This window comes from Astatotilapia calliptera, chromosome 1, assembly GCF_964374335.1.
Source record: "Astatotilapia calliptera chromosome 1, fAstCal68.1, whole genome shotgun sequence".
Lineage (NCBI taxonomy): Eukaryota > Metazoa > Chordata > Actinopteri > Cichliformes > Cichlidae > Astatotilapia > Astatotilapia calliptera.
This window is the reverse complement of record NC_137422.1, coordinates 8,397,556-8,413,115: the sequence shown is the minus strand read 5'-3', so window position 1 is coordinate 8,413,115 and position 15,560 is coordinate 8,397,556. Positions and strand designations below refer to the sequence as shown.

The following is a 15,560-nucleotide window of genomic DNA, read 5'->3' as shown; positions in this document are numbered from 1 at the left end:
CGATTTTACGTTATCCAAGCCAGAATCGATTTTAATCGATGAATCGATTATAAAAACCCACCCCTAGTCACCATTGATGAGCAGCTGATCCCATTTAGTTGTGAAACATATTGCTTCACGTGTAAATGTGTTGTGTCTTTCCACTCACTCCACTTGATTATAACTGATTAATTTTTTTATAACATTTTATGAAAAAAACAAAACAAAAAAACAAAAAAAACGAGAAGCACATTAATTCATAAATGTGATCTAACAAAGGTAAAGGGAAAAAATTAACCATGTTTGCTGTTCATATGGCTTGTAATTGAGATGAAATAAACATCTGTTGAGTAATTTAACATAAAATTGTTTGATAGTGTTAATTTGGAAAGCCAAAACTCTAGCGGGTCCACCAGACCCATGAACACTGGCTGAGTAACAAAAATATGAACACCACACAAGGGTTAATTTCCTTTTCCAGCAGGTATTAGCACCTGTCCACTGCGTCAAAACTAATTCCAAATGATTTAATGATAATGTTATTAATGTGCAGGACTGGCAGGCCAACTCGTCTGACCTGAACTCCACAGAGACTCTAAGGTTTCAGGCCAGGTGACCTATGCCTGCTGTGCCTTTGTATTTCTAGATTTTCTTGTTTTGACTTAATTTTTTGTCTGTTTTTTTTTCCCCTTTCTTTTTTCCTTTTTTTGCTTGTCTATTTTTCAAATTTACTCTCACATCATTTGCAATAAATTTTGCATGTACAGAAGCCAAAGAACCTTTGAACTAATTTGTAAAATTAGAGCCCTTGGAGAGATGGTTACATGGTTTTAGGCTTCAGCTGTCTTTACTAAGACAAAAAAGAAAAAACATTCATATTCGCTAACCTTAAAGTATAAGCAAATAGGTTAAATCATGTCTATTGTAAACCCAGTCTCATTCAAGATATAAAGCAGTCAGCAGTTTGAGGATTTATGGCCATTGGTATGTAATATTCTTAAAAAACTCCACTTCATTTGATGGTCCTGCAGTTTGACCTCCCTTTATTTGGTCTCCTTGTAACTACATTAGTTGAACAAAATATATGAATTAAATGAGAAGTTGTGATTAATAGAATTAGCTGAGGCTGATTCACATTAACCTTGATACCTTTCTGTGCTGGTATTGAAATTCAAACCTGTCCCACCGTGCCCTCCCGGTTGTTTGAGAGGGCACAGTGGAGACACAGAAGTTTGTTACTATTGGTGCTCTTAATAAAATACTGTTACTTACATATTTATACACCTATCTTGGATTCATAAAGTTTTCCTTCCAAAAAGCAGTGTTCCAGAACAGTGCAACAGAAGCAGCAGGTGCAGCTTCTTGCAAAGTGATCTAGTAAAGAAGCTGGACGTTTAACTTTTTTTTTTTTCACTTCACAATTTCGTATTCGTTGAATCAGTGCAAAAACTGATAAGTGACAAATAAGTCTTGATGAAACAGCAACTTGTGATTTATAAACTTTATTTGTTGTACAGATCAAACACAAGAGGTGGAGGACATTAATGGGAGCAGATGAGTCAATGAGAGTCCATATGAGCGATGTGACAATAAACCAACTAAATGCATTTGTTGACTTATTTTTCCCACAACCTGCTCATCATGATCCTCTGCATTACTAAAAGGCTTCTTATATTTTCTGGGGTAGAAAAAAAAAGCAATTTTCTATGATTTGTTTGCAAACGACACCAGGCTCAGACTAGAGGAGTTTTGGCCCAACTTCTTCTCAATTGTCCCACCTCCACTCTGCACCAAAACTCTGACTGAATGAAAGCTCAAGAAAGCAGACTGAAGGGTGGAGCTGCAGCTGATGTTTTTAACTGCAGAATTTTTCCTGCAACTAAAATTCAATGTAGCATGTTTTACCAGTTATTTACAGAGATAAAAACAAGCAGTAATTCAAATAATAAAATGGTAATCCAAGTGAAATAAGCATAAGCCACAGATTTTTAAAGAAAGTATCGAACAGTGCCGAGGTGCTGCAGTGTCAATTTCTATTATAGAAAAGACTGTGGGGAAAAAATGTTTTGAATCGACAGAAAGGTCGATTAAACGTTAATTACAAGCCGTCTATGGTCCCAACTATTGGACTGTAGATTTGCTATAAGTTAAAGATAATTGGCTTAAAGGGTTGAAAAAAGGCGTGTCGATAGATCTCAGGTATATTGGAATCAAAGCTTAATTCGTTGTTACCATTTAACTATTTAACATTAATGATTCTAAGCAGAGCAGTCAACGAAGAAACACGGGTTTAAAATGACAAGAGATATTCAGTCAATGCCAAGTTCACCGCAAGATATAAAGCAGAATGTTAAACGTGTAACCAGGAGATATTGTAATATTGCACGAAAGTGTATTTCTCTTTAACTTAGCTCCCTAAGACCCAAACTCTTTCATAGCATGCATTTTTAATTTCTCTTTGCTATTTGGGCTGATTGGGACCTGATGAATGTAATGATTTTGGTTTCAAAAATGGGATCCACATATGAGGACATTCGTTTTAAATTTTGATAGAACAGTGGCAATATAATGTTCCCGTAAGTGGATATCAGGCCCTTGTAGAACAAAATTTAGTATTTTGGTCTAGACAATCCAAAATGTGATGTCCACATATGTGGACGCTAGGTCCTAGGAGGTTAAACAATTAAATAAGGATTTTCTCGTTCTAAGAATACTGCATAAAAAAAACCAAAAAAAACAAAAAACAATTCAACTGAATGCAAAATATAAAAGACAATAGGTTCTAATTTCTAATTACTTGAAAGTGTATAAAATACAAATTTGGTTCTGATTCATGCAATTAAATAAGCACACGCTCAACCAAAATTAAAATTATGCATGGCAAATTCCCTCCATCGTGTGACTAAAAGACATGTTTCTGGCCCTGTGAAGATACCAAAGAAAACGGCTGGGTGGATAAAAAAATTTAAATAATAATTGCTTCAGAGCCTTGTTATTACAAGGTAAAAAAATAAATGCTTTGGATAACAGTGATGATGTATCCGCTTGTATTTAGGGGTTTGATTTAACTTTAACTTAAACGATATGGTTTCCATAACTCCTTAGCCACACTGACCTAGTGACTAGCTGCCAGTCTTGATAGACCAAAATATCCATTCCCTGAACAACTGGTGAGTGGTTGCTAGAAGCTGGGCAAAACAGGTCGCAACTGCGCCAAAAACCTCCTGCTAATTGCTTTGTTCCTATCAGACTGCATCCAGACAATCAGGCACCGACTGGTCTCTAGGCCTGGGCAATATAGGCTTAGCAACTGATATCACAGCAATTGCCACCACCACTCAACAACTAACCCTCATGTTTTCCTCACAACCGGTGGTTCCCAGGCAGTTACAAACCAGTCTCTAGGCCTGTATAACTGGGACTTAAAAAGATAACTTACCCCAATAGTGACCAAAAGACATGCTGTCCAGAGAGCATAAACAACTACTGCATCCAGTCCAGTTCAGCCCAAAAAGAGATCAACACTGCACCAGCCTGATGTGGCACCAATTAATGAGCAATCACATTTGATAGTACTATAAGAATATAAATGCCTTTTCCCTTACAATTCACAGCTCACAAAAAACTCTTCTTCATCTAGCAGTAATGATGCACTCATGATCAAAGCTGCCTATAAAGTATGGTTGGCTCCACATGAAATATTGAAAAATCAACAGCAATACACCTCGAACCGACCTATTTAGGCCAGACATTATTTGGATATGGCCTAATTTGAGTCTAGAGACAGACTCATGAAGACTAGGCTTTAGTTTTGAACAGCTATACTTATGCAGGTTTAAACTAAATGCTTTGAGCTGAGCTTCAGAAAAATATCAGGGTCTGTTCACTGGGAAGTAAGAATGTCTTGTAACGTACTCAACTGTCACTCAGGTGTTTTACAGAACATTCATACTGTATTTTCAAGCTCTGAGTGCACTTCTATCAGACTCACAGGGATGGTCTTATGCGATGAGATATTTCAGTCTAGACAAAAGTGACAAACCAACAGAGGCAAACTATACCCACGGGGAATACAAGAATACAAACTAATAATCACCATTACTTTAAATGTAAACCAACACTGGGACAGAGGGGGGTCTGAGTAATGAGGCTGACAATCTGGGTTCCAATGTAGGATGAGAAACTAGGTCAACACTTGTCTGGGCAAACTAACTTTTTTCAATACATCACAGACGTTCCAGCAATGTTAACAGTCCTGTTCATAAAAGGTGCAAAATTTTACAAAGAAAATGCAGAGATCTTAGAAATTAGTTGAGTTTTGTTCCCTGCTCTCAGCGCACAGTGGAGAGCATTATTAGCATCTGTGTTTCTTTTCATCACAGCATCAAGTCTCAAATTCAACTAAGAACCTTTTAGCAGTGGCTGCACCTGCTTGCCTCTCAGAAACTGGATTTCAGTGTGTGGTGGTATGTTAATATTATAATAACAGAGAAGTGATATTGAAACCTATTTTCTCATGAAAACCATCTGTTTTGTTTTTTGATTTTAAATCAACTGCCAACTGAAAGATGCTGAGACTGGTACCAGCCAAAGACACTCCCCTCAGCATTATCCACATTAACTGGAACGCCGCTTTGCCCCAGTTTTCCAGCCATTTACCCAACATTTCAATTTCACGTTAGTCTACAACTTATGCAATCTAACAAATGAAATAGATTCAGACCAGAGCACAATATGATTGCTCAAAATGTAAATAGGTCATTTCGAATAATCTCTGACCCAATCAGCTACAGTGGCTCAAGAATCAACTTTTTTTTTTACATTTTTATTTCACAAGAGACCCAGTAATTGCTACATCTTTGGCTGAAGCCATCTGGGTTACAGGGCCATGAAAGTAGTGGGAGTTTAGGCAAAGTGTTAAATAGGTCTCAACACAAGCATCCTCTCCAGCAGTCACAGGTCCAGTTTTCCCCATTGGATTGACCTCCTATTTTCCTATCTGGCTTCTGCACCTCGACCCTGGAAGCCTAGAAACTGTGGGGAGAACAGCTTGGAGTAGGATTGTGGTGTAGGCCTGTGTGGGTCGTGTAAAAAGTAAGGTTCCCATATGCCCGCCAGCCCTGAATCTTGGATAGCTTCAACTTGAAAGACTTGGCCAAGCTGCTCTGCACTCATTCATACAGGGCCAGTTGCTCATCCAGCCAAACCCTCTAGAAAATAAAACTACTTGCACACACACAGATACACACAAAACACTGCCACTCTGCTTTATATGAGTATCAACACCCAGAGCTACCAAATTTGAATTCAAGCTGCTGGTGTTTGTGCCCATATCTTTAAATTTGAATAGTAATGCAAGAAAAAAAACCTTACTAGTTTACTTCCAACAACACACACACACACACACACACACACAAGACTTGAAGCCTTTTTGAATATCGGGAAAGTAAAACATGAACAAAGACTGAATTCCACTCTATAGCTGTTAACTTTTCTTGCAGAAGAGGGAATCAAAGCACACAAACACATATAGAGCAACTCATCACCTAAAAAAAAACCCTCCTGTAACTTTCTTAGTAATCTTGACTCTCTTTCTCTCTTCTATCAGTGCTGTGCATCCAACACGGGTGCATCACACTCTCTCCTCTGTCCCACAACTCTAACAATTCCGCCTCTGCAAAGCTGACGGCGCTACAGGAAGACGGTACGAGTTGTGCCAAACAGTCTTTATTTTTTTGTAGTGCAGAGAAGCAAGCCAGCAAAGCATAGGAAAGCAATTTGGTGACACCGGTAAGCCCTCTCAAACCACAACAAAGCTCAAATTTAATTTAAACTGGTTGATCATTTTTAAACTACTGCCAATTGAGTTTGACATTTTTCTCCTTTTAGGCTTTAAACGCTGTAGTCATGCTGTGCGTCCTTCAGGATCCTCACAGTGAAAGCAGCCTGGTTTCCATTAACCACCAGTTGTTGGCATTAGGCAGTAGATATCACTGGGAGCATTCAAAGTGCTGGAGATGTCTAACAGACTAAGCGCATCAGCGTGCCTGAAAGAGTCTGAGCATCTGCTGCATGGGACAAAATGAGAGTGGAGTAATTATGAGAGAGGCTCCCCGGAGCGTTCTCTCTCAGCATCCCCGCTAATCCGGTGACACCAAAAGGTGTGGCGCCGTGTGGCTTTCCTCACACTTACTAATAAACAAAGAGCGTGCGCGAGTGAGTGCGCGTAATCATAAAGAGAGAAGACAAAGCCATTTCTTGAACTTGAGCAGCGCGACTGATGGAGAAAACGTCACAGTGCGTGCATTACCTCGGAAAAGGAAGGCTTTGCTGCTGTTGTGAAGACCCGCCACTTGGGTAATTCCATAGGTGGCATTTGCCAGGTCAAGTTCATTGATGATATCAAGCTGGTAGTCTTGATCTGAACCGAAAGCCAAAGCTGTGGAAGAGAATTTGGAGGTGAGAGGACAATCTGCTGACAGAAGTGAAGCTGACAGTGTTTTAACAACAATGTTGATTCACTTTAAACACAGACCCGGTCACTGTTTTCTGCATTTATCCACTTAAAATGGCTGGTTGTAGAAAAAGTCACGCAGTTTTTATTTTTCACGAAAGATGCTGCTAAGGCTGCCCACTAAAAGAAAGGGGGAGAGTGCTGTATGTGTCCACGACCATCACCTGTCTTCTAACTCTGCAAACTGTAGGTGATTGAAAATAAAAATAACTGAAATAATACTGAAAAATTAAAGGCACTGCCACAATTCTGGAATCCTTGCACTCAATGTGCAAACTGGGAAGCGTAAAGAAAAAGAAATTATATATATTTAAAGAAAAAAAAAGCTTCTGCTACAATAAGATGCTACAAGAGTGAACACGGGCTTTGTGCTTACCTGGTGTGGTAAAAAAGAAAAGGGATAACAGAGCCACGTAAATATCCATTTGTGTTGGAGTTGCGATGTACAGAGTCCGTGAGTGTGACGCGCCTCCGTGTACCCACACTAACCCGCTCCGGTCCGTCTGGTGCTCTGCGCCGCTCTCACCTCGCCTGGATGTGGAGGAACGGAGGAATGGTCCACAATCCGTGAGCAGGGGTTCTCTAATTACAACACCGGGAGAGTTAATGGGCTTTAAACGTATCCAGTCAGTTGGTGGACGGCATTAAAAGTGACCCACATCCGCGTTCATGTGTGACTCCTATTAAACTGAGCAGCCGATATGAAATTCGAGGATATTCTCATCACTCGAACTGCGAAGTTCCCCTCCGCTCAGACAACAGAAACTTCCAGTTTTTTGGAGGTGAGAAAGAGGTTTTCAAACGGAACTTTGTGAGTGGAGGACATCGGTAATGTCTGTAGAAGGCTGCTGTTATTTGTCACAACAGAGAAAATATTTTTTACAGCCTCAAGCGGCAATTTGACACAGCAGTTCACAAAGTGGAGCCCATTATATTAGCCACATGAACATACCGTAGCTCAGGGAGTCTTCTCTAAATGAGAAGTTTGTATAACAAGAATTTGCGTCACAACTCTCCGAACTCATCCCTGCTGCTCCAGTGCTCTTTCCTCTGGGGCCTGTCCTTATTAAGGTCCATTCCCCTGCCTGCCTTCACTTTGTCTACATTGTCAGGTTGTCTGGGTTACCTGCGTCAACTCAAACTAGGGAGGGCAAGAACAGAGGTATCTGCTCAGAGACTGCAGCAGCATGCATCGCCTGCTCCAACAGTGCTTGCCTTTTCCACACCGGGGACGGTGCTTTGGGATGCAGGTCACTCCTCCACCTATTCAAATTAGACTGTAAACAACACTGCCTAGCCACTGATCCAGAACCCGAAAAAATTGAAGGGTAAAACAACATGTAATTTGAAATTACAGGTTGCAGAGCAGCCAGCAGAAAGGGGAGGGAAAGAGAATTTAAATTGTTTTTAGACAGGCGGTGGTGTTTACAGGCTACAAAATTCCTGCCTCTCAGAATATTAAGTGTAGGGAAAAGAAAGCCAATTAAAATGCACAGTGTTGTCCACTTCATTTATTTATCCGTCTGTTGTTTCTTTATAAATATCAGGATCATGTGTGGAATTATCTACTGAAGCACAGCAAATTTATGCAGGGGTTCCTATTCCCACCCACAGGCAACCGAGGACAATCTAGAAAAAGAATGTGTCTGTGTGAGATTACAGATTTTTGTTAATTCACTTACATTTCTTTTTCACGTGAAATGCCTCTGTTGATTGCCAATAGTTAACCACATAGTGGACAAAGTCAGGTCGGTTGATTCTCCCTGTACGCAGTTACTCTTTGTATCTACTGTAGCTTGATAGTTACACTGGCAGTCTGTTTATCTAAATATAGAAGTCTATGCTCCCTATAGGTTATGACATATACACTGAAAAAAAGGGACTGGCCATCTCTTGGATTTATGTAAGCATCTTGCATGTATTTAACACAATTGCCTCATGTTTTAAAGATAAATGTAACTATATAGTGTAAAAACTACATGATATGCAGAAAGGGTGTATTAAATTGTTCATATCATGTTCAGGTGAAGTAAGTCAATAAGATAGCAACGTTAAATCTCGTGAAACCACGCGTGATTTCATCTCGCGGGCTTTGGATCGTGGTTTAAAAAATGCATCCATCTCAGTCAAGTCGAGCAGCCAACTCTACGTTTTTTGGTATTTCTTGATTTTTTGAATTAATATTTACCATATTTCAGCCAAATGTAGTTAAACGTCTAAAGTGCCGCCATGTAACATGCTAAAAAAGAGCCGTTAGCTTATTTGCTGTTTTATCTGTTATCAAAGAATTGGCGCTTTTTCATTTGAATTTGTCTTTGGCACAAGAGCCGTAATATCACATTAAACCTAATTACGAGGCACTCATAACATAATTTGGTTTTCTGTGTGAATAGATTTGTCAACTGACTCTTCAGTTACATTGTGTATTTACTGCACCGTGGTGTTAGTGAGATTTTGGACATTGAACAGCTTTAGCTAATATCATCAGCGGTATTATGCTAGCTTACATCCCTACCCCTCCTGCCCTCACCTGCTGTCCTTTTGTTTTTGTTTTTGTTTTTGTTGATGCACATTGAGAGACCACATCTATTCTGCATTTCACCAGGAGTCAGCTGATGGATTGTGGGTTCAAGGTGTTATGGTAAGAAAGTATATTCTATTTTCGCTTAAGGTTTCTGTAACTTAATTATAATAGGTTTTTTATAATTATTAGGTGCATGCATACTCAAATAGACCACCCTATTAAAACAACTGAGAAATCCAAAATCTGCCATAGGTTTAACTTATACCTGTATGTATTGTCAGAAAGGTGATTACTGGACTCACATTAATGCACACTTGAACTAAAATGAGGTTGTAACTTGTGGGTTCTTGGGTTGCAAATCAGAAATAAACATCTTTGGATTTTTTTAATCCCATAAGATCTGGAAACACAGTTTTTATTCAACAAAACATTACTGATTATTAACCAAGCACAGTGCCTGCTGTTATTTCAAAATAATTTTATGTCATTTCAGATGAAATGCAGCATTCCAGTGCATCCCAACCATGCCTTTACAGTCAAGGTTTCTGACGGAGCTGAGTTTCTCTCTGACAGTCTGCTGAAAGTGTTTGCAAAGTGATCGGGGGAACAGGGCACAAAGCTAAAGGATGTAGCTGCCATAATGACAGTAAGAACTTTAAAATTCTTTAACTACAAAGTGTATATGTATTGCATTAGGTCAGTAAAAGATTTTTATGCTGCATCCATTGAAACAGTCAACTATTACCTGTGAGTACTGATTCCACCGAAAGGATGCCATAATTTTCGTCATGCATTTACTGGCCCACTGAGAAAAATTGATCTTTTTAAAAAAATAAATGTTCTGGAAACTATATATCCATAAAGTTGATGTCAAACAAGAACTTTTGATATTGCTTTGTAGATGCTGGTGTTGCATGTTGACTGGTTTAAGTTTTGGTCTGGGATCATTTTCTTCTGTGCTACTGAAAAGTTCACAAATCTCTGTTTTCTTTGTTATAATACTTTAGGATGACATTAATGCTCAAAGGGAGTCTCATCAAAGTGCTCCGCATCTGTGTGAAAGACAATTGCAACATCTTGGTGCAGGAGTTCATGGTGAGTGTTTTATGAGTCGATTGTGGCTTTGCAACATTTAAAAATGCATTTAGTTATCCACTTGATCCTCATTGGACCAGTTAGGACCAGTAGTCCTCTTTAATAATTTGAAGTTCACATGAGGCCTGGTAGTGAACTCAGCCGCCGGCCCTTGAGGCCCCACCCCTGTATTAGGGGTCACATCAGTGTGAAAAAACTTTACATTTGTCATTCTAGTGAACAAAGGAAAATCCCACCAATATTTACATTAGCTTTTGTTTGAAAAAAAAAAAAAAGACCAACAGCTAACCAAATTGTGGGGCTGAAAGTCTAAATTCTAACATCTTCTGAGTGACAAAACCTGGATTTCTGATGGGCCGGTGTCTTTCTAAGAAAAACTAATGTAAAGCATTTGAAATTATTATGTTTTTCACCCTCTCTTAGAAACTCTGTTAGACCATGAATGGCAGCATGGCAGGCCACTCTTTGGCTATAGCTATTTACTATGTTGCTTGCATTGGTTTAAATTACTCTAACATTAGAACTGGTAGATTCAAAAGAGATGAGTTTAAAAAGGAATCTTAAAGAAATGTTTTGTGTTTAACCAGGACTTGACTGAGGCCACTGCACAGATTGAGAAAACCACAATGAACATCTGTCTCCAGAGGATGCACCAGGCAATGACTTTTCTGACGTTGGCATCATCATCGAGGGTATAGTAGTTCTTCAAGATCTGGATAACGTGACCTTTGCAGTAGCCATGCTGTTTGGACCTTTTTTATTCCTTCAACATGAGTTACCCATCACAACTCTGCTACACTTTTGAGGTGATTCAAAGGGTGGTAATGGAGTTGGATGCAACTCAGCTCTCAAGAAAAGCTCACAACTAAGACAAAACTGCTCCTGCAACGAAGCTCACTGTTATGCATGTGAGGTGACCAGCTCTAGGTGAGAAGACATTTAAATCTCACACTTGTTCTGCTGCATTTTTGAAGCTCAATTCCAGGAACAGATCGCAGGGTTCATTTTTATATACACTGCAACTGCCATGAGGACGAGCCGTTTTTTTGTTGTTGTTGTTGTTTGTTTTTCCTTTTGCTCTGTACAAGTTCTCTGTCTGTTTGGCAGCATTTTTAAATTTCTCTTTGTATTTTTTCTTTCTTTTACTAGTGAAGAGATGTAGCATGAACAGTTATGCAGTCTAAATATCCCATATGGGCCGTGTGAAATGGTATTTTCAGTTTCATTCAGTTGAAGTAAGGAACGTTGAATATTTCTAAGTGTGCTGTTTTGAACCAAGATGTCACAGTATGATCAGTGCTGTAATTTTTGACAGTCACTGTATCAATGTTATTTTTGCATCTCTTGAATAAAGGTTTTGACCTGCAAGTGCTAATTTCTTTAGTTATTGGGGTAAAATGGGTAATGTTAATAGGAAGGTGTTTGCCAATTCAGTAACCTAATTTAATGTTAATGGAAACTAACATTACCTCAAATTGTTTAGTTATAATTGTTGTTTAACTGAATCTTGACGTTAGAGGCCTTAAATAGAATGTTTTGTATTGTTCTTTCCCAACATTTTTCAAAAGAAAGAGTCTAATTTCTTTGCTGTGATTGATTCCAGAGAACACGGAAGAACTGACATTATTTAACTGTTGATTTATATAGATTCAGTAGTGGAGTAATGTCAGTTTAATTCTTTACCTACTGTCAATGCAGTGAAATTAGACATTTTGTTTTGAAAGGTTACTGGTGGATGCCAGCAACCATCTTGGAAGAGAACAATATAATCTGTTATAAGGCCTCCATTTGAAAATTGTGTATTTGATACTAGAATATAATAGCAAAATGTAATTTGAAGATAACATGTAGTATTTAAGTGACCAAGTAGTATTGGGTAAAAGTTATTGAATGGTGTTGGGATAAAGTGAGAAAATTGTGAAGGATTAAAATATTTCAAGAGCTCAAATTACTTCATCAAAACATGTTTAAGTCACATTTTATCAACACAAATTGCACAAGTTTATTGAACATGAATAAATTGTGTTAATTTAACTCAATTGTTTAAGTTGCTGCCAAAGCAAAACATCTGTGTGCAACAAATGTCCACCATTGAATTAAGTAAATCCAACAACATATTTTTTTCAGTGTAGTTCTATTTTAACAATTAAACTCTCATGTGAAATAAGGTTAAGGATAAGCTTTATCTGTCAGTTGCAGTTGCCTGCAGCTGAAATGACAGACCTAGTCGACCATACAGGCAATACATACAGTATACAAACTTACATTGGGGAGACAGGCAGCAAAAACAGGGATAGATAGTGAAATATGTAACATATAGGGGCAAAGTCAGGAGAAGAAAAAGGGTTTCTGCCCATGATGACTTCCAACAAGTGATTCATCATGAGGAGAAAACACAAAAAACTCCATACCACATAAAGAAGCACAGATATCATCACACTATATGCCATGAAACACACAAGCAACGTAAGGGCGAGGGTACGCCGATGTACACAGTGGTCACCGTATACATACACCTGTGTCACGAAATTGGGCAGAATTACTCAAATGAGCATACTAAGTTATGTTTAATGTTGGAAAATAATCACTTTTAACCCAAATCACAAATGTTTCCTAATTGCAACTAATTACCAAATAAAAAAATAAAAAAAAAGTGCCAGATAATCTTAGACTCAATTCAGTTTGATTTATATAGCACCGAAGCACACCAAAAGTCACCTCAAGACACTGTCACGGGGCCGAGTGGCCTATACTGAACAGGACTCAGGTGCAGAAACCCAGAGCAGAGACAGCAGATGATGTAACAATTTATTAGGTTTAAGTGCAAAAAAGCAAAGACACAAAAAAAACCCAAAAAAAAACAATAAGACGTGGAGTTTGACGAGGCGTGGCCTGGGGAACGTGGCTAGGGCGAGGGAATGAGGCCTGAGATGCGGAGTGGAGCTAAGCAGGGAACAGTCACACTGAAGAGAGAAGATAGAGGAGTTAGGGAGGTAGTGGAGGCAGCTCTGAAGTGGCCAGTTGTAAGAGTAGCAATTCTTACTTGCAGTAGGGGACATAGAGTGTTGAGAGGGGGGTGATGAGAATCCAGGGGAGGCTGAGTGGTGTGGAAAGGCTGGCCTGAGATCCGGGGCTTCAGATGGAGTGTGATGGCAGGAGGGCAGGCAGGTGAGGCACAGAGAGATTTTCAGAATGATTGCTTGGTATCCTGAGTCCAGAGGTGGAGCGTGAGCCAAGGTGAATACAGCAACTGCAGCACAAGTTAACAAGATAGATCACAGCAAGAACTTGAAGTATAAGGGCTGTTACCAACATGTGTTGATGATGAACTGGCAGTGAGTGAACATCAATGTGTGGTTTAAATCCCTCTGGCTTGATTGCCTGCAATAGGCTCCAGGTGTGCAGGAGCTGGAGTTGGCCCTGCCCAGGGGCGGATCCCAGGTCAGTTCAGGAGCCTTATGGAAATTCCAGCCACCCACCGCAGACCATGACAGACACTCCATATTGTAAGGTAAAGATCGTCATAAATGCCAACAATCAGACACCCTCTATAAGCAAACACTTGGTGACAGTGGAAAGGGTAAAGGAAGAAACCTCTGGCAGAACCAGGCTCAGGGCGGCCATCTCCCATGACTGATTGGGTGTGAGGGGAGAGAGATGCAACAAAAAAAAGTCAAACACAATCTCTTGCTCATTATGTGTCTTTGCCTCAGACTTTCTTCTTTAATATATTTAAAATGCAAATACTACGTGATCTGCTTTTGGGAATGCTTAGATTATTTTTTTAATGGTAAATAACTAAATGACTATTTCATTTTCTCAACCAAAAGAGCTTTTAGATGAAAATAACATGCTTGTTTAAGTTTAAATCTACGGGGCATCAAAAAGAGGTTTGCAAGCAGGTGGGTAGACAAATTAACCTAAAGGGTTACAGTGAGATTGTGGGAAAATGGTAAAAAAAAAAAGGTTTTCGGACAAAAAAACCACCCTGGAGCTAGAAGAGTGCTTCAGTCAATGTGACAGTGTTAGAAATCATGGTGTAGTTCTTTCAAATATAAGTGGAGGAATTACTCAGAATGTGCAGTGTTCTCAGAGTGTTTACAGTAGCAACAGGCAGATGATCCTGTAACATCTGTGAAGACTATTCACTCTGTTCCTTTTTCACACATTTGCAGCACATTAAATGTTCTGAGATATATTACAGAACTGTTAGCTTCTTCTCATATATAAAGTGTTATGATTCAGTGTTATGGATATTTTTTGTACTGTGTTTTTTGTCTGCCACACCAGAGGGGGGCATAGTTTGTGTCCTGTGTTATTGCTGCTATGTGAGTTCCAGGTGGAGGCTGACCATTGGTGGAGGACTGGGAGAGGCCGGCTATAAATGAGGACCCTTCTCAACTGGCATGCCCCTGCCTACTTCCTGTTCCCAACGAACTGTGCATGTGGCTGCGTGTGAATTTGTAATCTGGAAGCTTTTGCCGTGTTGTAAATAGTTTGTTGTAAATAGATGTAAATAGTTGTCAATATTATTTCATTTCTAGAGGTTTTTTTTGTTGTTTTGGCCATGCTTCGTCTTCCTTGAGAGAAGGGAGTGTGGGGGCATTTTCCTTTTTTTTTTTTTTTTTTTTCCTTACGTTGCACACCGGTTTTCCCTGGGCTGGGGTGTAACAAAAGTAATGTCCATTAGTTATTGGACAATGACATAATTTTTGTAATTTTCCATCTGTGTACCACGGGGGATTTTTCAATAAGAGAATCAAGATGCAATTCAAATGCAAACTTTCAGCTTCAATTCACGGTGATATACAAAAATAATAATGATTATAATAAAGTGTAATAACAGCTATTTTTATACACAGCCCTCCCATTTTCAGGGGCTCAAGTTAACTGGACAAAAATAGTGCAAGTTTACATCTAATAATTGTATTTTAATGCTTGGATGAAAATCATTCGAGCAAACTTTCTAAATCTTAGAACATGGATATCATCTGTGTTACCTTGACATACAGCACTCTGCTAGGCCTTTACTGCAGCCCTTCCATTGCTGTCTGTATTCAGGTCTTTGCCTTTAATAACTGAAAAGTATATATTTTGCAGAATGCTCTGGGTCATTATCCTTTTGCACTGTGAAGTACTATCCGGTTTTGAAGCATTTGGCTGAATCTAAGGGGGGGTAGAGCCCTCTACACTTAACCATTCATCCTCCTGCTTCTATCACATTCTGTCACATCATCAATAAACACTGGCAACCCAGTTCCAGTAGTGTTTACTGCCACTTTCTACTGAACATGTTCATGTCATCGCATCGTCTTCACCATGTTTGACAGATAATGTGATATGCATCAGCTCAAGCTGTTTCTTTCCTTTTCCACACCTTTCTTTTTCCATCATTCTGGTTCAAGTTCATCTTGTTTTCAACTGCCCAAAGTTTTCTCTTTTTTTTGT

At 39.1% G+C, this 15,560-nt stretch overlaps 1 protein-coding gene and 2 long non-coding RNA genes across 3 annotated transcripts in view; 1 reads left to right on the top strand and 2 right to left on the bottom strand.

Moving 5' to 3' along the window:
• The window catches only part of LOC113027985 (protein kinase C-binding protein NELL1), a 301,737-nt gene extending 294,627 nt beyond the window's left edge, over window positions 1-7,110 (bottom strand). Inside the window, exons 1-2 of the mRNA XM_026177879.2 lie at window positions 6,870-7,110; window positions 6,290-6,418 (exon numbers count right to left, since the gene is read on the bottom strand). Coding sequence (XP_026033664.1) covers window positions 6,290-6,418; window positions 6,870-6,918 — 178 coding nt within the window. The 5' untranslated portion in view covers window positions 6,919-7,110. The remainder of the gene's footprint in view (window positions 1-6,289; window positions 6,419-6,869) is intronic.
• Window positions 7,111-8,356: 1,246 nt separating this feature from the next.
• LOC145428894 (uncharacterized) lies at window positions 8,357-11,480 on the top strand. The gene is made up of 5 exons (XR_013909230.1): window positions 8,357-8,650; window positions 9,099-9,134; window positions 9,511-9,663; window positions 10,025-10,112; window positions 10,700-11,480. It is a non-coding gene; the product is annotated as an uncharacterized LOC145428894 (long non-coding RNA).
• LOC145428896 (uncharacterized) lies at window positions 11,200-14,318 on the bottom strand. Its single transcript, XR_013909231.1, has 2 exons — window positions 13,156-14,318; window positions 11,200-13,075 (listed from the first exon to the last, which is right to left on the bottom strand). It is a non-coding gene; the product is annotated as an uncharacterized LOC145428896 (long non-coding RNA).
• Between the last annotated feature and the right edge of the window lie 1,242 nt (window positions 14,319-15,560).